This window comes from Lycium barbarum, unplaced genomic scaffold (assembly GCF_019175385.1).
Source record: "Lycium barbarum isolate Lr01 unplaced genomic scaffold, ASM1917538v2 unchr_scaffold_119, whole genome shotgun sequence".
Taxonomy (NCBI): domain Eukaryota; kingdom Viridiplantae; phylum Streptophyta; class Magnoliopsida; order Solanales; family Solanaceae; genus Lycium; species Lycium barbarum.
Window position 1 is genome coordinate 1 of NW_026843428.1, and position 21,573 is coordinate 21,573.

The window sequence follows — 21,573 nt, forward strand, 5'->3', positions numbered from 1 at the left end:
CTTGTGCTCATGACATGGAGTTGAGCATGTCTTCCGCTGGAAATGAAGTAATGCTTGCCTACAACCCTCGCAAAAGAAAAGACAAGCAGGAACACGGAAGATGGAGCAAGTTCGTCCCCAAGAGTGACAACAAAGAATCCATGAACGTCAATGTCTTGCTTGTAAAGTTTACTACGACGGAGAGTAAGAAGCAGAGTATGAAAGCAACTTCCTTTCAAGACAACACAAGCCAAAAATTAACCTTGAAGGAGATGCAAACTAAAGAATGCCCCTTACGGGATTCTGATGTCCCTGAATTTTTGATGAACTACTTTAGCTGAAACTACATACAAAGCTCTTCAAATTCGAGCTAAATCTTTAAGTCACGAAGCTCATCAAATTACAAGCCAAATTTCAAATCGTGAAGCTCCTCAATTCGAAATAAATCTTGAAATCGTGAAGCTCCTCAAATTCAAGCTAAATCTTCAAGTTACAAAGCTCATCAAATTACGAGCCAAATTTTCAAATCACGAGGCTCCTCAATGGAGCTAAATTTTTAAAATGCGAAGCTCCTCAAATTTTAGCTAAATCTTCAAGTCACAAAGCTGCTCAAATTCGAACTAAATCTTCAAGTTGAAGAGCTCCTCAATACGAGCTAAGTCTTCAAGTTACAAAGCTCTTCAAGTCGAGCTAAATCTTTAAGTTAAAACCCTCCTTAACACACGAGCATAAACTGCATATTACTCTTGGCCCGCAGAAGTATAAAATGTGCAGAAGAGGCTGCCTTGACAAAGGTTAGGACATAAAAGAAAAACTCATTTTTTCGGAACTACGGAATGACTTGATCCTCTTCACCGAGGTACGTAGGCCGCTTAGAGTTTCATACGAAGCAGAGTCTCATGAGTTGAAAAAGATACATCACTCTATGTGTTGTTTGAGTAAAGTATGATAGAATGAAATCCGCCTGACAAGGCATATGCAGAGCGTACATACAAGCATCCTTTTATTGAAATTTGGACCTTCACTAAATACCGATGGTCCAATGGGGCCAAATCTCCCTGGAAAATAGGTTTCTTCAATGAGATGATTGTAATCTCTTAGCAAGTGGTCAAATCAGCATCTGCAAGTTGAAGTCCAAAGCCACTGCATCTGCAAGTTGAAGTCTTCAAACCCGCCAGACTTCAAGTTGAAGTTTTAAATTCACCATGTCTATAAGTTGAAATCATAAAATAAGGCAAGTCTTCAAGTTGAAGTTTCAAATCCACTATATCTGCAAGTTGAAGTCTTCAAGCTGAAGTTTTAAATTCAACATGTTTGAAAGTTAAAGTCTTCAAATCCTCTAGTCTTCAAATTGAAGTTTTAAATCCACATGTCTGCAAGTTGAAGTCTTAAAATACAACAAGTTTTCAAGTTGAAGTTTCAAATCTACTATATTTGCAAGTTGAAGTCTTAAAAACCGCAAGTCTTCAAGTTGAAGTTTCAAATCCACCATATCTGCAAGTTGAAGTCTTAAAATCCAGCACGTCTTCAAGTTGAAGTTTCAAAACCACCATGTTTGCAAGTTGATGTCTTCAAATCCGTCGGGTCTTCAAGTTGGAATCTCAAATCTACCAGGTGGCAAGTTGAAGCCTTCAACGATCGCCAACTATAGTCTTCAAGCTGAGGATCTCTAAATTTCCTTGCCTTAAGGTGGACTAGTTTAATCCCTTTGCGCCTCAAGCTGGCCTTTGGCGGATTTATCCTTAAAAGGATCTCTAAATTTCCATTCCTTAAGGTGGACTAGTTTAGTCCCTTTGCACCCTAAGCTGGTCTTTGGCGGATTTATCCTTAAAAGGATCTCTAAATTTCCATGCCTAAAGGTGAACTATTTTTGTCCCTTTGCACCTTAAGCTGGACTTTTTGTGGATTTACCCTTTGATGTTCCGTTGATATGAATATTTGGCATCTTGGATTTGTCCTTTTATATCTCATCGATATGAAAATTTGGTGTCGTGGATATTTCCTTTGATATTTCGTTGATAAGGGTACTCCGTCGATAAAGGCATTCCGTCAATATGAGAGTTCCATCGATATGAACATTCCATCATAAGGGAAAGCCGTCAATATGGACATTCTTCTGATAAGGGCACTTTGTCGATAAAATCATTCCATCGATAAGGGTCGTCCATCGTTAAGGACATTCTGTTGATAAGAACATTGCGCTGATAAGAGCACTCTGTCGATAAGAGTACTCCGTTGATATGGACATCTCGTTAATAAGGACATTCCGTCGATATGGGCATTACGTTGATAATGACGTTCCATTGTTATGGTTCAAGAACGAATCCGCTGTTGCAAAGGATAAAATGAACATATAACGCAAAAAGAGAGAAAAAAAAGCGTGGGAGAAAATCATCTTCATTCCAGTGATTCTTGATCGTCAAAACACAAATTCGAATTGATTTAAAGACATGTTGGTTTGTGCCGATTAGCATGGAGAGGGGTTTATATAGATTGTGAAAAAAAAGGGTGGGAGAAGATTGTCACACCCCAACCTTGGGCGGTGTGGCCGACACCCAGCACCCGAAGGCCCGAGCGAACCAATCGTGATATCTGAACTCTGTAATATAAATAATAAGCTGACAAGGCCCAATAACATATATATGCATAACTGAAGCCGACCAGGCCAACAAAACACATCAACACTAAATGATAGTCTGTACGCCTCTAAGAGTACTAAAATGCAACAACTGGTCGGGACAGGGCCCCGCCGTACCCAACCCCATCTAAATATATGTATATACATGCATGCATCCTATTTGATGACTCTGACCAGCAACTCCGGAGAATGGAGTGTGAACATCCCTGCTGAACTCTGGTACACTACTGAGAAAGGTATACCAATTCGTCTACCTGTACCTGTGGGCATGATCACAGCGTCCCTAAACAAAAGGACGTTAGTACGAATAATTTACCGAGTATGTAAGGAATGAATAAAAATATAGTGAAAGTATGGAAATAACATGAGATAAGAGAAGTAACTTGTACATCTGATTGCCTCTTAAGGCAGATATCGTACATGCTTAGCTTTTAAGAAAAACATTTTCATACATATATAATATAACTGTTAGTGTTGTGGAACATACAGCCCGATCCATAAATGTTAGTGTTGCGGAATATGTAGCCGGATCCATATATCATATCATCCCGCGTCCAGGGCATCCCGTGTCCGGAGTATCATCATAACCTGCCCACTGCAGTGGTGTGCACAATAGGTGCCGTACTCGGCCGACCATAGCGCGGCTCGGTAATGAAAATAAATACATATATATATAAGTGCAATACAATACTGACCTCAGAAGAGATATCATAAGAAGAGTCGGAGTGGCCTATCGTCGTTATCCTTCGACTATCGTTATTGTCGCTACGTTCTTTATCTTTTCAATTCAAGAAGCAACACGAGGATAATAGGAGATATACTTCAATAATGATTATATAAGTGATAAAGATCGGCTCAACTGAATAAAATACCATTAGCTCAACTTCAACATAAAGAATAACATAGTGAACAACCTTATTCCAATCGACCAGAAAGATACAAGGTGCGGGAAAGTACTACAACACAGGCCATATATAAATCAAGGAAACAACCTTCACCATTTGGGAATGAAATCAACTCAACTTTAGCGGGGAAAGTACCACGATGAACATTATACTTATCTCGGTAAACAAAAAGGAAAAGGAATGTGAGAAAATATTTCAATGTGAACTATTCATGAGAACACCCTCGATACATGTTTAACGGAAGACCTTTCAAATGATAACCAAACGGAATATGGAAGCACGAAGAGTTATTTTATACAAGTCATATAGGAAGTAGAGATTAGCTCGTTCATTCTAGGATATGATCGACACAAGTCAACGGGATAACGTTTCAAAAAATCTCATTTGAATTCTAGTCATGCCAAGAAAAGAAGAGAAAGCCCTACATACCTTAACGATGGAGTTTTCCACATTTCACGAGTCCTCGAATACCTTACGAAAAATATCCTACATCATACGACCAATTTGGGATCAATTCCAAGTTCATAGCTTAATGAAATACTCATTGAGGCATTTCGTCGAACCACTTGCGGACGTAAGTTCGTAGGGTCATTTGTAGTTTAATTTCTTCATTCAAGACTACCATTTTTCTTCTCCTTTACTACTACTCTTCCTTATCAATCCATCCATAACTTCATAGCACCAAATAATACATTTAAACCATAACAAACAGCCCAAACAATCAAGTTCCACCAAAAGAATTCGTAAGGACTTGTTCTAGGGAATTCTCCTTCCAATTTCTATGTAAAACACTTGTAGTATCTTAGGAGGAGCATTAATATGAGGAAACATACCTTAATTATGAATAACACTCCAAAACGACGATTACTTCAAGTTGAAGAATTCTTCCGAGAAGCGAAATAGCGAGAAAATCATGATTCTATGATTGCCACGTTGTTCCTTGCGTTAGAGTTGATTGATTTGCACTTGGATTGGCTAGGATTCATGGATGATTTGTTTGGAGAGTATATTAGGGTTCCCTTGGTCTTTGAAGATGAAGAAATGGGGATAAAATCGTGGAAAAAGTGATATATATACAAGGGCAAAAATTAAGCCATCGACTATGCCCACTGTTCCAGCAGCAGTTTGCACCCTTGGACGGAAATGCAAATATCTCTCTACTCCGATGTCATATCAATGAACAGTAAAATATCCTGGAAACTAGACTCGTAGACCTTCAATTTGATAGGTGGAGCACGCCGTAACGCCAAGTATATTGAGAGAAAAGCTCCGAGACATCTGACCCAAACTTTAGCGAAATTTACAAACTTAACTTGCGACGCCCTTTGTCGACTTTCTTATTACAACTCGTTTGACTTCCAAACTTAACAAGACACCGTTATACAATTCAAATACTTCATATCATTACTTGATTAGCATGTGAAGCACTCCTAATATCACCCAAAAGTACAAGTTATTGTATTCCCAACTTGCCGACTTTTGACGAAACTCATGCTTCTTCGATTCATTCACCCTCCAAACCTTCCGCCACTTACTAATCTTATTTATAGACTCTTATAACCATTTATATTAATAAGCTCAATCCCTTTTAACCTCAAGATAATTTCTTTTGAACTTGCATCGACTAACTCATGATGTGACTTTAACGTGGGAAAATCCGGGGTGTAACAAAGATCACCTTCGTTGCAGTGATTCTTGATCGTCAAAACACAAATTCGAATTGATTTAAAGACTTGCGCGCTTGTGCCCGATTAGCATGAAGAGAGGTTTATATAGATTGTGAAAAAAAAATGGTGGAAGAAGATCACCTTCGTTCCAGTGATTCTTGATCGTCAAAACACAATTTCGAATTGATTTAAAGACTTGCTGGTTTGTGCCTGATTAGCATGAAGAGGGGTTTATATAGATTGTGAAAGAGACGAAGACAATTTATTTCCCTTGATGTGGGAACATGTTTAAGGCAGCTAAAGAATTTGATACTAATATTGGACTTGGTGTTAACATTCGAATTAAAAGGAAATCAGACATGGCCTTGACGAGTAGTACCGGTGGTATAATGTCCTTACCAATTAAATATGATGTAGGTTTATCATGTGGCTATGCTAAGTCAAAGTAACTACGCACTAAATCATTGCAGAAAGAAATGTTGTGTGTAATAGCTAAATGCAGGACACATGCTCAACCTTAATCATTGCAGTTGGAGAGGATTATTTTTTTTTTTTTGTTTTTTTCATGCAAAACTGAGAATTTTTGGCAAAGTTAAACTTCAAATGCCAAAACAGTAACGTCAATAATCCATAGTTGTAATCAAATATCTATCATTGATACATTAGTCTCAACGAAGAATATTTCAAGCTGTAGGGATGCATTACAAATGAATGGCACGAGCTACGTTTTGGAGTTCAAAGTCGATAAAATATTTAAATTCGACGTCTTCATGATACTTCAAGGCCCGTCTTTGATTTCGACACGTCCACATGACCCCCACAAGCCTTGAAGTATGGGGCATTAGAATTTATAGACAATACAATTCGAGTTGAGAAAAATCAAGACAGGAAAATATCGCAATAATCTTATTATTTGATTCCAAATATGAGTGTTACAATCTCTATGAATCCTCTGATTCTTCCTTTTGATAATAAATTCAAGGGTTTTTGAGCTTGATCTTGAACTTGATGGATTTGATCTTGACCAGTATATGAATTCAAAGGCCTTTGAGCTTGATCTTGAACTTCGGGGTCTTGATCTTGACTCTATTTGAATTCAGGGGCCTGAAGCTTGATCTTGAAAATGCAACTGATTTTGACTTGAATTGATTCGTCACGAACACTTTGATGGCCGCCACGAACAATAATTCTCCCACGAACAAGTGAATTTGATCTTGAAGCCTTGCTATTTTATTTTCCTTCGTTCTTGATCTTCGGGTATTTGAAACTTGTAGAGGAGCGCTTGAATGCTTGCAGCATGTAGAAAACGAGCTCCTTCTGGCTTCTTGTTTGAATTCTGCCTCCTTATTCTGAATTATGAGGACCCTATTTATAGTTGTAGCATGGAAGAGTTGTGATAAGGACAAATCCTTTCTCACCAATTAGAATGAAGTGACATGGCCATGTTTGATTGGTCGGAACATGTCACTTGAACACTAGGCATGCTGCATCATTTTGACACATGACATAATCTATTGGTTCCTTTGTTTGACTTGGCATGCTACGTCATTTGACACGTGTCATCAATGTGGGCCTCTAGGATAAGATGACATCTTGGGCTTAGGATAATGGGTTCATCATTTATAGCCCAATTAAATGAACTAGCCCAATAAAGTTGGACTTTGAACTTAAATAATTAATTCAATTATATTAGCCCATTTATTTATTTGAACTAATATATGTTCCAAATTATTTTATGAATTTAAATCCAATAAAATTTATATGATTACGGGGGCTATATTAAACACGTAGCAAGTAGTAATGATAGTTTCAATGCTAAAACCTATGCAATGGAATATCAAGTAACGTGGTGCTAGTCGTATCTTGTATAATGTGGTACTATCATTTCGAGAACTTCATTCAACTGAGGAGCCAAAATGGAGATCTAATCTGACATATAAAAAAAAAATGAATATGTAGGGAAGTAAGAACGAAAAAGGTTTTTAAGATAAGAAGAAAAGGAGGAAAAGGTAAAACAGAATTTTTTTTAGTTTACTTTCACGTATATAGATTATACAAAATTCGACAATAATAATAATAATAATAATAATAATAATAATAATAATAAAAATTGAGTCAAGGGAGAAATATAAAATTACGTTTTAATATAAAACAAATTAAAACGTGAGAAATAATATATTTTGATATGAAGATTAAAATATTTTTAATATTATAAAAGATTATTTTGTTTACTCCGAATTTGGATAATCAATTAAATTTGTGGGTGAGGTATAGGATATGTGGTTATGCCTTGAATCCCTTTGATGGAGAAAAGAAATATATGAATATACTATGAGGAGGCAGCTAATGATCGATGGTCTGCTATGCACTTGTATGTTTGTTAGTATATGAGTGTTACTTGATTGAAAAAATGTAAGAGATAAGCACAACAAATATGGACCGAATCAGATGCTTGAGAGAGAGATTTTATATATATTTTGCTATTACAAGAGTTTTTGATATGGAGGAGCCAACCCTTCACAAGGAGGACAAGGCCCCTTATTTATAATATTGTCCCATGGGCTTCATACAACATGAAAAATAAAATAATAAATAAAAGGATTTGAGTTGGGTTAGGTTGGGTTAGGTTGACCGTACGACCTGAAACCCGTACGATTGGTAGTTGAACATGGCAGGACGTTATCGACGCGTGGCAACCGCGCAACGGATCTCCTGGACCACCGGCCATGATAAAACGGACTAACGGCCTCGACCAAACGGACCAATCGGCAACGACCAACTCGACCATGAAGAAAACCGGACCAAATGATGCCCTCCCCTGGCCTTGGTCCGAGCGTTCCTCCGGTTCAGAATGGGAGCCTTCGTGCACGTTCTGGTTAATTTCTTCCTTCGGTCCTTGGTCTCACCAGTTTAACATACATCCGATTTTTACCATATACAGATAGTCCCCACACTTCCCGGACCGTAGATTTATGGGAGTAACGGGAAGTGGATAAGTCCAGAAATCGGCGACTCCGTTTGTCCGTTGTCATCTTCTCATTTTGGCGGGAACAGTTGCGTCACGTCCCCCTTTTCATCGGCCACGTGTCTTATTCCGGATGGCCACTCTGACAACCGCCGCAACGCACGTCGCCTCAAGTCATTCCTCATTAATGATGGGACACGTGGCGCTCCCCGGTTGACTGGGGAATTGTAACCGTCCCAGTCCCATGCCTATATAAGGCTCTTTCATCTCTTCATTTGAACATTTTACCTCTTCAATTAATCTTTCTGCTTCAAGTTTTCTGCCTCTTATACATTCCATATCTTTACTCATAATCGTCTGAAAAACTCAATTCTTGTTGATCTGCTGCTTGCACTACGTGAAAAGAATCGATACTGCTAATTTCTCCACTCGTCATTCTCGTCTGTTGCTGCTTCCTCCTGTTGCTGCTTCCTCCTTTCGCTTTTGCCATTTTTGAACTCTTTGACTGTTTCCTTTACTCTTTCACCTTCCTTTTCGAATCCACTCAACTTCTTCTTTTCATATTTCCAAATGTCTGAAACCACTTCCCATGATATTCTCTCGGTTTCATCTCAAGGAACCGAACCTGCATCTCCAGCTACAGCAAAGAGAACCTTCGAGCCCACGGCCTCTGACATTATACCGGCCAAACCCAATTTCAACAAAGACTTAGAGGTCGAAAAACCTTCTTCGGTATCCGATAGGGGGTTTGATGTGAGACGATATCCTTCGTCCATTACCGAGGAAAAACTCGACTTGGTCCGGGCTGACTGCGGGTGGGACACGCGTCCGGTTCATGTTTTTTCCCCCGGGCCAAGTGAGTCAGTCACTGACCACCGGGAAGGTTTTTTATATGTGTATACTTACCCTTTCACTCTCAAGCTCGACCCTCCGATCGATCCGGTCATTTTGGACATGTGCCGGACCTATGACGTGACCTTGGCATAAATTGGTCCGATCGTTTGGAGGGTCGTGGAATGCCTCCGGTTGTTGGCCAACAATGCCGGGAAAGAGCTCACGCTGGCCCACTTAATACGTTTATACTCCCCGAGGTTGTTCCGGGGTGGCGTAATAAAACTCGCAAAGCGTAGCTGGAATCCATTTTTCTCGAAAATGGATGAAGATAGAGACCGGGGCTGGTTGGAGCGATACGTCCGGGTGCGGACCTCGTACATCATTCCGGACGATTACATGCCCTTTCTGGAAACGTGGAACAACAAGCGTAAGCCTGAACTCTAAGTAATTGCCTTTGTATGTTTTGTCACACTTCGGTCCTACTTTCTCACTGTTTTTCTTATTTACATTTAGCCAATGGATGGATTCCTCCGGTTGTTCAGAATCTGAACGAATGGGTTACTGCACTCCTTAGCCAGCATGCCCACGACAACCGGACGTGGGGCCATCTGTCATGCGGCCGATGGGTCGCCCAGAACCACGGTAATGCTTTGCTTATGCCCGTGTTCACTGCATCTTCTTCTATCCGTACTCATTACGTCTTCGATTTTCAGGTTTGCCCAAGGGCTCGGTGGATCCCAGGCCGGAGTCGGCAGCCGAACCCACAACGTCGGCACCCGAGTTTGATTCAGCGGGTGCATCTCGTACCCTTGCTACTGCTGATGCTGCCAAGAGAAAAAGGCCCTCGGACAAAGGGCAAAAAATGAAGAAAAGGGCGAGGAGCGTCACTAGGTCTTTAAGGGACGAAGCGGAGCCCGAACTCCTTGTTCGGAGTATCGGCGAGGCCCCTTCCGTGGCTCCTATCCCGGAGGGGGGGTATCACCGCTTCACTCCCTCTTTCAGTCGAAGAAGGACCTTCGGCTCCGGCATTACATGCGGGTGCGGAAGAAATTCTTTTCCCAATTCCTCTAAGGTCGATTGATTTCGTCGACATTTCAGGTGAAGCATCTTCCGAAGAAACCCCCCTGCAAAGGACAAGTAGATCCGGGGGGGGGGGGGGGGCGGTTGCTGCCGAAGCCGGTCAAAGGACTGAGCCGGCCCCCGAGAGCAAAACTCCACTGGTCACCGGTCCGTTGCCCGACTACGAGGCTGCTGCAACTACGGAGCCCCCGACCTTTGCTAAAACTTCTGAGGCTGCTCCAAGTTCCCTAACGGCGGCTCCAAGGTCGGATGAATTTAAGGATATGTTCTCGGGCACTCCTCCTGCAACCGGCGAAACTGCTGGCTTCATACATCTCCCGGTCCCTCGAGCTACGAGAGCAGCTAGTCGGACCACCGAATTTGGTGCCAGGGACAGCTTGGTGCGCATCTTTCCGGCCCCGAGTGTAGAACCGAGGAGGACAAGGTCAGCTGTGATCACCGTTCCCGAGGATTGCAACTTTCTTTCTCGCCCGGTGGGTGTGACGAGCTATTTGAGGCCCCTTGTCTCGGACTCGGACAAGCGAAAAATGAACGGGGTCCCTTGGCAGTGCCTCATCAACGAGGGCATGCATGCGGGCAATCGGGTAAGTTTATCACCCGCCTTTGCATAATTTCATTGAGAATTTTACTCTTATTCATTCAAGTTTTTTATTTCATTTGCAGAGTGTGGTTCTTGTCAATGAAGCTTTTATCCGTGCCCAGCAAGAGGTGGACGACCTCAAAGGCCAACTGGATGCTCAAAGCCGTGAAACGGAGAAATATCTGCACCTTCTACGAGCGAAGAAGATCGATGTGGAAAAGGTCAAAAATAGCCAATTAAAGGGTGAGTTGGCTGAGATGGTCGGGTACAACCGGAGCCTTGAAGCGGACAAGATCGGCCTTAGCCGAGACAACGCTCAACTTTCCTCGAGGCTTGGCGAGCTGGAAACCACCCTCTCTCAACTCCGGGAGGAGCTGGATTCGGTGAAGTCTGACGCTGCGGGCTTGGCCGAGAGGAATCGGCTGCTATACGAGAGTGCCCGGTACAAAGAGCATATGAAGGTGTTCGAGGAGAAGGCAGAGCAGAGGGCCCAGATATGTGATGATCTGAAAACCGAGCTTAAAGAGACGGCCGATGCTAATGACGCACTCAAGGCCGAGGTCGAGTCGGCCATCCGCATGCAAGATGTCGTTGGAGAGGCTCGGGATGTTCTGGCGGCAAAGTTAGCCCAGGCCGAGGACGATTTGGAAGAAGCTCTGAAGAGCGTGGAGGCTGCCGAGGCTCATGCTACTATTGCTGCTGAGTACGAGAAATGGAAATCTCGGAGGATTACCCTTGAGCAAGCCGAGCATGGCTTTACGGATCTTTCGTCCATTATTCTCGAGGCTAGAAGAATCGAGGAAGAGGCTAAGGGTGCCCTCGGTTCTGACTCCGACGACTCTGAGCGGACAGTGTCCGAACATTCCGGCTCCAGCCATTCCGGATAGATTAGGGCCTGTACTTAGCTTTTTATTTTTCGCCTTTGTGGAGATCTCTGATGTAAAAATCCTTCGTATAAAATAGAACATGTATTTTTCTTTGATTCTCTTTTGAATGAATGTTTGTTATGACTTCGCCCTAATTGCCAGTTCGTTTAAATAGTCGTTATTTCTGACTGTGCCTATATGTCGGCTTTTCTCCTCATCCGGTACATGTCGTCCGGGGATGTTATAGAGTTTTTCCCCGTGGGACTCATCTTACGCTTTGTGAATTCGGACGTCTCCGAATAATGGCGGGCGTTTTTTAGGGCCGGTATTGTTCGATTATTTTTCAGGGCCGATGTATTTCGGCTACTTTCAGGGTCGGTATATTTCGGACACCTGAGTCTCGCCCTTAGCCGGATTTTGATGTAAAAGTCGCCGTTTGTGGGGTCAACAATTTTGGCTCGGTTCGCTATGACCTTGTTTCCTTTGTCGAATTTCGACCGCAGCGCCCGACATCCGGTATATGTGAATGAAGTAGTGCCGAAATATGGCAGTAACCATCAAGGTAAAGTGTTTTACTATCATCGGGGTAAAGTTCTTTACCAGTAGGACATCTCGAGATAATGTTATCCAAACTTTCGATAACTTTTGCATTGCAAGTATTTATATACATGAAAATGAACTTGAACTTTTTTCCTCCTGCCTTTGCCGTAGCAAATACTAAATGGACACGATTCATTCTGATCGTTTGGTCCTTACATCGGGACCTAATGCAGGAGGTCCAGTTCTTTGTTTTGCCGTAGCAAATATTGTGTGGACACGATTCATTTTGATCGTTTGGTCCTTACATCGGAACCTAATGTTAAAGGTTCGGTTTTGCTTTGTTGAGGGCGTCCTCCGGTTTCAGCTAACCGGGGTAAACTTCTAAGTGGGTTTGATAGTCCCCTAGCTCTTATCCGAGCTGCAAGATCGGGTGAGAGCTATTGAGTCCCTACTCGTTGGGTGTGACCCCGAGTTTTACGTGCGTTTGTCTTCGCCTTCGTTGAGTAACACGTTGTGCTTGTTGCCTCATTAAAAACCTTGTCGAAAAACCCATTTTGGGACAAAACCGTACTAAGGAAAAGAGTGCAACACGTGTTTTCAGATTTATATTCTTTTCTTTGCCCGGTACTCGATTTCCTGCAAAAAAGAGAGGTCAAAATGGAAAAACACGGGGAGTCCATACCTTAGCAGTAATATCTTTTCAGATGAGCCACATTCCAGTTATTGCGCAACCGTTGCCCGTCCATGGACTCCAGCTGATACGATCCTTTACCCGTTACCTCGGTTATCTTGTACGACCCTTCCCAGTTCGGACCAAGTTTTCCTTCGTTGGGATTCTTGGTGTTCAAGATAACCTTTCGAAGTACCAAGTCCCCAACTTGAAAATAACGAAAATTGGCTCTTTGGTTGTAGTACCTTTCCACTCTCTGTTTCTGGGCAGCAATGCGGACCAATGCGTTTTCGCGTAGTTCATCCGTGAGGTCGAGTTTTACGGCTATGGCCTCTTCGTTCGACTCGTCGGTCGTATACCTGAGCCGGAGGGTCGGTTCACTAACTTTCACGGGGATAAGGGCTTCAGCCCCGTAGACCAATGTGAAAGGGGTTTCCCCCGTGCTTTATTTCGATGTTGTTCTGTAAGCCCACAACACCTCCGGTAATATTTCCCTCCAGTGATGCTTTGACGCTTCAAGTCTTTTCCTCAGATTTTGGATTATTGTTTTGTTCGTGGATTCCGCCTGTCCGTTCGCACACGGGTGATACGGAGTTGATACAATTTTCTTGATCTTCAACCCCTTGAGGAAATTGTTGACTTTGCCACCCATGAACTGGGGTCCATTATCACAAGTTATCTCAGCAGGGACGCCGAAGCGACAGATGATGTGGTCCCATATGAAGTCAATGACTTCCTTCTCTCTGATTTTTTCAAAGGCCTGCAGTTCAACCCACTTAGAGAAATAATCAGTCATAAACAGAATGAAACGGGCTTTACCTAGTGCCCATGGTAATGGGCCGACAATGTCCATTCCCCACTTCATGAAAGGCCAAGGTGAAACCACCGAATGCAGCAACTCCCTGGGCTGGTGAATCATCATAGCATGTCTCTGACACCCGTCACATTTCCGGACGAAATATTTTGAGTCTTCGTTCATCCGGTTCCAGTAATAACCGGCCCTGATGATCTTTCGGACCAGAGCTTCGGCACCGGAGTGGTTGCCACAGGTTCCTTCGTGCACCTCTCTCAACACATACTCCGTTTCTCCGGGACCCAAACACTTAGCTAGGGGCCGAAGAAGGATCGTCGATACAACTGGCCGTCTACCAAACAGAAACGCGCAGCTTTGGTCCTTAATGACCGTGATTCTTTTGGGTCATTCGGGAGCTTTCCATAACGCAAGTAGTCGATGTACTTGTTGCGCCAATCCTAAGTCAAACCCATTGTGTTTATCTCGACATGCCCGTTTTCTATTGCCGTGTTCATCAAGTGCACCATAATCCCGAGTTTGATTTCTTCCCCTTCGACCGAGGATCCCAAATTTGCCAACGCATCAGCTTCGCTGTTCTGTTCTCTCGGTATATGCTGCATGGTCCATTCTTTAAACCGATGTAGTATCACCTGGATTTTTTCAAGATACCTCTGCATCCGTTCGTCCTTGACCTCGAAGACGCCGTTCACCTGGTTCACGACCAGGAGCGAATCGCACTTTGCCTCGATTATTTCGGCCCCCATACTTCGGGCCAATTCCAAACCTGCAATCATTGCCTCATACTCGGCTTCATTGTTAGTCAATTTAGCAGTTCTAATAGACTGTTCAACGGCATCCCCGGTCGGGGTCCTAAGGACGATTCCTAGCCCGGAACCTTTGAGGTTTGAGGCTCCATCCGTATGTAGTGACCAAATACCCAAGGATTTCCCCAAGGTTAAGAGAAGCTCTTTCTCAACCTCGGGGACCATAGCCGGGGTGAAGTCTGCCACAAAATCGGCCAAGATCTGGGACTTGATGGCCGTTCAAGGTTTGTACTCGATATCATATCTGCTAATTTTGACGGCCCATTTAGTTAGTCTGCCCGATAATTCCGGTTTATGCATGATGTTTATCAGGGGGTAAGTAGTCACTACACATATTGGATGGCATTGAAAGTAGGGCTTGAGCTTTCTAGAAGCACTTAACAGTGATAATGCCAATTTTTCTAAGTGGGGATAACGGGTCTCCGCATCCCCCAGAGTTCTACTTACATAATAGATAGGGAATTGCGTACCTGATTCTTCTCGGACCAAAACGCCACTCACCGCTACCTCGGAGACAACAAGGTAGCGAAAAAGCGGCTCGTCCGCCTTGGGTGTATGCAACAACGGGGGACTAGACAAGTACCTTTTCAATTCTTGCAAAGCTCTTTGGCACTCCGGTGTCCAAACGAAGTCGTTCTTCTTCCTTAGTAAGGAGAAGAAACGATGACTCTTGTCCGAGGACCTCGATATGAAACGACTCAGCGCCGCTATCCTTCCAGTGAGCCTCTATACTACTTTGACGTTATTCACCACCTCGATATCATCGATGTCCTTGATTTTGTCCGGGTTTATTTCGATCCCCCGGTTGGACACCATGAAACCCAGAAATTTGCCGGACCTTACTCCGAAGGCAGATTTTTCCGGGTTGAGCTTCATGTTGTACCTGCAGAGTACATCGAAGGATTCCTGCAAATGTTTTAAATGATCCTCTGTTTCCAGGGACTTGACCACCATGTCGTCAATATAAACTTCTATTGTTTTCCCTATTTGTTATTCGAACATCTCATTAACTAGGCATTGGTAAGTTGCACCGGTATTTTTTAGTCCAAAAGGCATGACATTATAATAGTAAGTCCCATATCGGGTGATGAAGGATGTTTTCTCTTGATCCTCCGGGTGCATCGAGAAAGCTTAACATCTCATGCCCGGCCATCGCATCGATCATTATATCAATGTGAGGCAACAGAAATGAATCCTTTGGGCATGCTTTATTTAAATCCTTATAATCAACACACATTCAAAATTTATTACCTTTTTTGGGCACCACTACCACATTAGCTAGCCAGTCCGGGTACCTTACCTCCCGGATAGAACCTATTTTTAAAAGCTTTGTTACCTCGTCTTTTACGAAGGTGTGTTTTGCTTCCGCCATGGGCCTTCTCTTCTGCTTCACCGGGGGAAACTTCCCGTCTAAGCTGAGCTTGTGAGCTGCTACTTCCGGCGATATACCTGTCATATCTATATGGGACCATGCGTAGCAATTTGCGTTAGCTCGAAGAAATTCAATTAACTTGCTCCTGAGCTCCGAGGTTAACCCCGTGCCCAGGTATACCTTTCTGTCCGGTAGGTATTCGAACAAGATGATCTGCTCCAGCTCCTCTACTGTTGACTTGGTTGCGTCCGAGTCATCCGGCATGACGAATGATCTGGGCACACCGAAGTCATCCTCTTCGCACCCCGGGTCCAACCCTGTGTGCTGTGATTGCTATTTGGTGTCTGTTTCCCCGGTTGAGTCCTTCTCCCTTTGATCCGATTTTTCGGGCTGAGGTGTCGTTTCCTCGACCGCGAACATCTCCTTCGCAGCGGGCTGTTCGCCTCGGATGGTTACTATCCCCTCCGGTGTCGGGAATTTCAGCAACTAATGCAATATCGATGGCACGACCCTCATGCTATGTATCCAGGGTCTGCCCAGTAATGCGTTATACTTCATGTCCCCTTCGATCACATAGAACACCGTTTGCTGGATAGTGCCATTGATGTTGACCGGCAATGATATCTCCCCTTTTGTGGTTTCGCTCACCATGTTGAACCCGCTCAGTACCCGGGCTACCGGTACGATCTGATCGAGCAGCCCTAGCTGTTCGACCACTCTCCACCGGATGATGTTAGCCGAGCTACCTGGGTCAATCAAAATACGTTTAATATGAGTTTTAAAGATAAGAATAGAGATTACCAATGCATCATTGTACGGTTAAATGATGCCTTCTGCATCCTCGTTGCTGAAAGAGATGGAAACCTCGGGTAAATAATCCCGGCTGCGCTTGTCGCGAACAACAGAAACCTTGGCCCGTTTCATCACCGGCCCTCGAGGGGCATCGGTGCCCCCAACTATCATGTTGATTACATGCTGGGGTTCTACTGGCTCGGCCCTTCGATGAGCCTCCCTTTCCTTGTAATGATTTTTGGCTCGCTCACTCAGCAATTCTCGGAGATGACCATTCTTTAGTAACCGGGCTACCTCCTCTCTTAGCTGGCGACAATCCTCGGTTCTGTGACCATGGGTTCCATGGTATTCACACATCATGATCGGGTCCCGTTGGCCCGGGTCCGACCTTAGAGGTCTTGGCCATCTTACATCCGGGACGCGGCCAATGGCCGAGACGAGGCTCGAGGTACTGACGTTGAATTTTTACTCCGATATCTTCGGTAAATCCATGTTGTCGGCAGAGCTTCCGGCATCGCTCCTGAATGAGAGACCCCGACTGTTCGACGGGCGCTCGACCCGTTTACTACCCCGACCGGAGAACTGGCTTGGGCTAACCCTAGATTTCTCCGACCTAAATCTTGGCATCTCCGAATGGGAGTATGGCCGATACCTTTCCCTCGACGACTCAGCCTTCGTCTCGCAACCTTTCCTTGGTCTCTCAAAACTTTTGTTCACATTTATCGGCCCCGGGGGAAGTTCGAATTGATCATCCTCCACCCGAATTTTTGACTCGTATCGGTTATGGACATCGGCCCATGTCACAGCCTCGTACTCGAGCAAACTCTCCTTTAATTTGAACGAAGCCGTTGAGCTCTGAACATTGAGCCCCTTTGTGAAAGCTTTTGCAGCCCATTCTTCCGGGACCGGGGAGAGCTCCATTCGTTCCCTTTGGAATCGGTTAACAAATTCACATAGTAATTCATCGTCTCTCTGGGTTATACGGAAGATATCTGTCTTACGGGCCTGCACCTTCTTGGCACCGGCGTGAGCTTTTACGAAGGCATCGGCGAGCATTTCGAATGAGGTGATCGAATGCTCGGGCAGATGATTGTACCATGTCAACGCCCCTTTTGACAAAATTTCCCCGAACTTCTTCAGCAATACCGATTCAATTTCGTCTTCCTCCGTGTCATTGCCTTTTATAGCGCAAGTGTATGAGGTCACGTGCTCGTGCGGGTCCGTTGTGCCGTCATATTTCTGGATATCCGGCATTTTAAACCTCTTCGGGATTAATTTCGGGGCTGCACTCGGAGGAAAAGGCCTTTGGATATACCTCTTTGAGTCCGGACCGTTCAGTAAAGGCGGAGCCCCCGGGATCTGATCCGAGAGTTGTATGTTTCGACCCTCTTTTCGATCGAGTCTACCCGCTTTGCCAAAGTTTCGAGCATTTTTAGAACCTCGGTAGAGGAGCCAGCTCCGGATCCATTGCTCTCGATAACCCGTGCCTCTTCCCTTCTGGGTTCAGCAACACCATTTGTCTTCTCCGGGGTCGTTGTATCCCCTCGGGTTTGCAACTGGGCAATTGCGATCCCTTGCTCGGCAATCGCTGCTCTCTGTTCCTGCAACATTTCAAAGATTAAACGTAAGTCAATATTGTCATTAGGTGTAACAGAATTGTGGGTGTTTAGAGGATCAGTGGACGGTAAGGTGGCATTCTTCTGGTCCACGGTGTTTTGACGGTTGAGGCCCTCCCTCAAATTAACGGGGTTAGGATCAGCGGGGTTTTGGTAACCCTCGTGGGCCGCTGCCTTCATTTTCGACCATGATCTCGTTATTGTTGACGTGACCAGATTGCCCACTGTCAGCCATTTGGTCCGTTTTTTATGTGACGAACAGAAGATGTTTTTGGTTTTGATAGGTAAGGTAGAGATCAAAGATCAAAGACCACTATTATCCTGGCCCCACGGTGGGCGCCAAACTGTTTACCCCGAATTTGGATAATCAATTAAATTTGTAGGTGAGGTATAGGATATGTGGTTATGCCTTGAATCCCTTTGATGGAGAAAAGAAATATACGAATATACTATGAGGAGGCAGCTAATGATCGGTGGTCTGCTATGCACTTGTATGTTTGTTAGTATATGAGTGTTACTTGATTGAAGAAATGTAAGAGATAAGCACAACAAATATGGACCGAATCAGATGCTTGAGAGAGAGATTTTATATATATTTTGCTATTACAAGAGTTTTTGATATGGAGGAGCCAACCCTTCAAAAGGAGGACAAGGCCCCTTATTTATAGTATTGCCCCATGGGCTTCATACAACATGAAAATAAAATAATAAAGAAAAAGCTCTGAGTTGGGATAGGTTGACCGTACGACCTGACACCCGTACGATTGGCAGTTGAACATGGCAGGACGTTATCGACGCTTGGCAACCGCGCAACGGATCTCCCGGACCACGGGCCATGATAAAACGGACTAACGGCCTCGACCAAACGGACCAATCGGCAACGACCAACTCGGCCATGAAGAAAACCGGACCAAATGATGCCCTCCCCTGGCCTTTGTCCGAGCGTTCCTCCGGTTCAAAATGGAAGCCTTCGTGCACGTTCTGGTTAATTTCTTCCTTCGGTCCTTGGTCTCACCGGTTTAACATAAATCCGATTTTTACCGTATACATATTTAAGTCTTTTACTACCACGAAGTGAGATCCAATTCACTAGTAGCAAAGAAAAAGTAGGGTTTCAAGATCCAACTCTCTAGGAATAAGATAGTCAGAGAAATATCAGGGTATTCAATGATAATAGGGAAGATAATATTTACAAATTATTCATAATGGAGAAATTTAAGGGATTTTACATCTTGTATTTTGGGTAAACTAAAGTTACCATTCTTGTTCTTGAACTAAAGAATACAAGCTGCAAACAATAAACTTTCGAGTTAGGGTTTCAAGATTCAACTCTATATATAACGACACCCCTGACAAAGACATGCAGATACAAAAACAAGAAAACATGAAGAGACAACAAGAACAAAAGAAGGATTTCTGTGCACAAGTTACTGTTCAACTTATGTTGAAGGAGATTCAAAAGGGTTCCAATGCTGAGAACATTGTGTTGTCTCCATTATCTTACACTGCTGTACTGAACATGACAGCAGCCGGAGCAACGGGACCTACGTTAAACAAATTCTTGAATATCTTGCAGTCGACAATATCGATGATCTGAATTCCAAGTTCTTAGATATGGCTGCTATAGCCACGAGCAATAAGGGTGATGGGGGTCCTGATGTGTGCTTCCTTAGTGCACTCTGGCTAAAAGAAACACGTTGTCTCAAAAAGTCTTACCAAGAACTAGTTAAGAATGTCACAAGACAACAGCAAAATATGTTGATTTTGGACGAAAGGTACTATTGTTTTTTTTATTTTATTTTTTTTGTTTTCTAATCTACAATATTTTCTTGTTTTAGAAAAAGATTTATATATGCCCTTGATCAGATGTTAGATTGAGTGTGATCTCTCTGTGTAGATATATATACACATAAAATCCATATATTTTATAAATTAATCCTTATTAGGGAGTTACAATTAAATATTTCTATGAAGTAGAGAAGACCACATATTAGTTCCTTATGTAAGGAGTTCATCTTCATGTACTTCTAAGAAAAGTATTGTTAGATTCGGTCTTTCTCAGATTTATAATTGAATTATATTTTCTTATAAAGATATGAAATATAGACTACTTCTAATACATTTTTATTCTTACATGTTTGAGATGAGACCAAGGAGCCATTTGGACATGGTTTGAAATCACGGTTTCAAACCATGATTTCAAACCATGATTTGAAATCATGTTTGGACATGTAATTTAGATATCTTAAATTGTATTTTTTCTCTTATAGACATAAAAACCCCACAAGTTATGAAAACTATCAAAACATTCTCAATTCTTATACATTCTTACCAAATGAGCAAGTCATAGTTCATAACAAAATTAATACGCTATTAGAAGACCTTTCTAAAAAATGCAACATTAATTGATCAAACTTTAGTTTAATAAAAACGAAAATTTAATATAAATAGTAATGTAACTACTCTTTAATATATAATCATCCCACATGGTAGACATAAATAAAGGTTGGTGGAAGTTAATGAGGTTGGTAAATGGTTGGTGGGAGTAATTGTTAAAAATATGTACCAACTTATGAATATTCTTTTATAAAACATAAACTTATGGGTCAAGTTTTATATTTAAATTTTTTGAAACCATGAGATGAAATGCATGTTCAAACGCTGGTTTCATCTTATGGTTTCAAACCATGATTTCAAACCGCATGTCCAAACGCCTACCAGCATCATGCTCAGTTATTTGAGATTAAATGAAGGGCATGGTGACTGAGGTGGTTACGTTGATGTTGTATTATTCAATGTTTCTTATCGTCACTACGATTTTCCAACCGGAATATTTTTAACAAATTAGATTAAGATTTTTATTGATCATAAGGGGCGGCTACGTACATACAATTCTCTATTTTTAGGTAATGTCAAAGTGTGCTTAAATTTTAATTCCTTATCATGGGCTTAGTCTAAAAATATCGCAGATTATCACTTGAAAGGTTCTAAGTATCAGAATATACAATCAAATAATGAAAAGTCCTTGACTCTCCTTCCCTCTACTAAATACTACTATATGGAAAGGTATCCAAGCCGAACTACCACAAGACTTAACTTTCTTATTTAGGCACATACGAATGCATAAAACGACATATGAATTATAGTAACATTTCCTTTTTTGACATAAACATATTAATAACATGCAGGAGGAGGTGGTAAAAGAAGCTAAGTCATGGGCTAAGTCTGCAACAAAAGGCCTTATTGATGAAGTTCTCAAGCCCAAGCACATCAAGGAAAGTACAGTCCTCTTACTTGGAAACGCCTTATATTTTAAAGGTACATGGAAAGATAATTTTATTGAAAGCCTCACTCGAGACAAGGATTTTTACCTACTCAATGGAGGCAAGGTTCTAGTTCCCTTCATGACTGGTTGTCATAGTTATTTATATGGATCATTTGAAAGTTATCAA

At 42.7% G+C, this 21,573-nt stretch overlaps 1 protein-coding gene across 1 annotated transcript; it reads left to right on the plus strand.

The window, feature by feature from the left end:
* Positions 1–10,595: 10,595 nt before the first annotated feature.
* On the plus strand, positions 10,596–21,510 carry LOC132625633 (serpin-Z4-like; the record flags this gene model as incomplete). Its single annotated transcript, XM_060340254.1, has 4 exons — positions 10,596–10,652; positions 10,732–10,913; positions 19,648–19,780; positions 21,310–21,510. Coding segments are annotated over exons 1-4 (573 nt in total), but the record flags the coding sequence as incomplete, so codon positions are not given.
* Between the last annotated feature and the right edge of the window lie 63 nt (positions 21,511–21,573).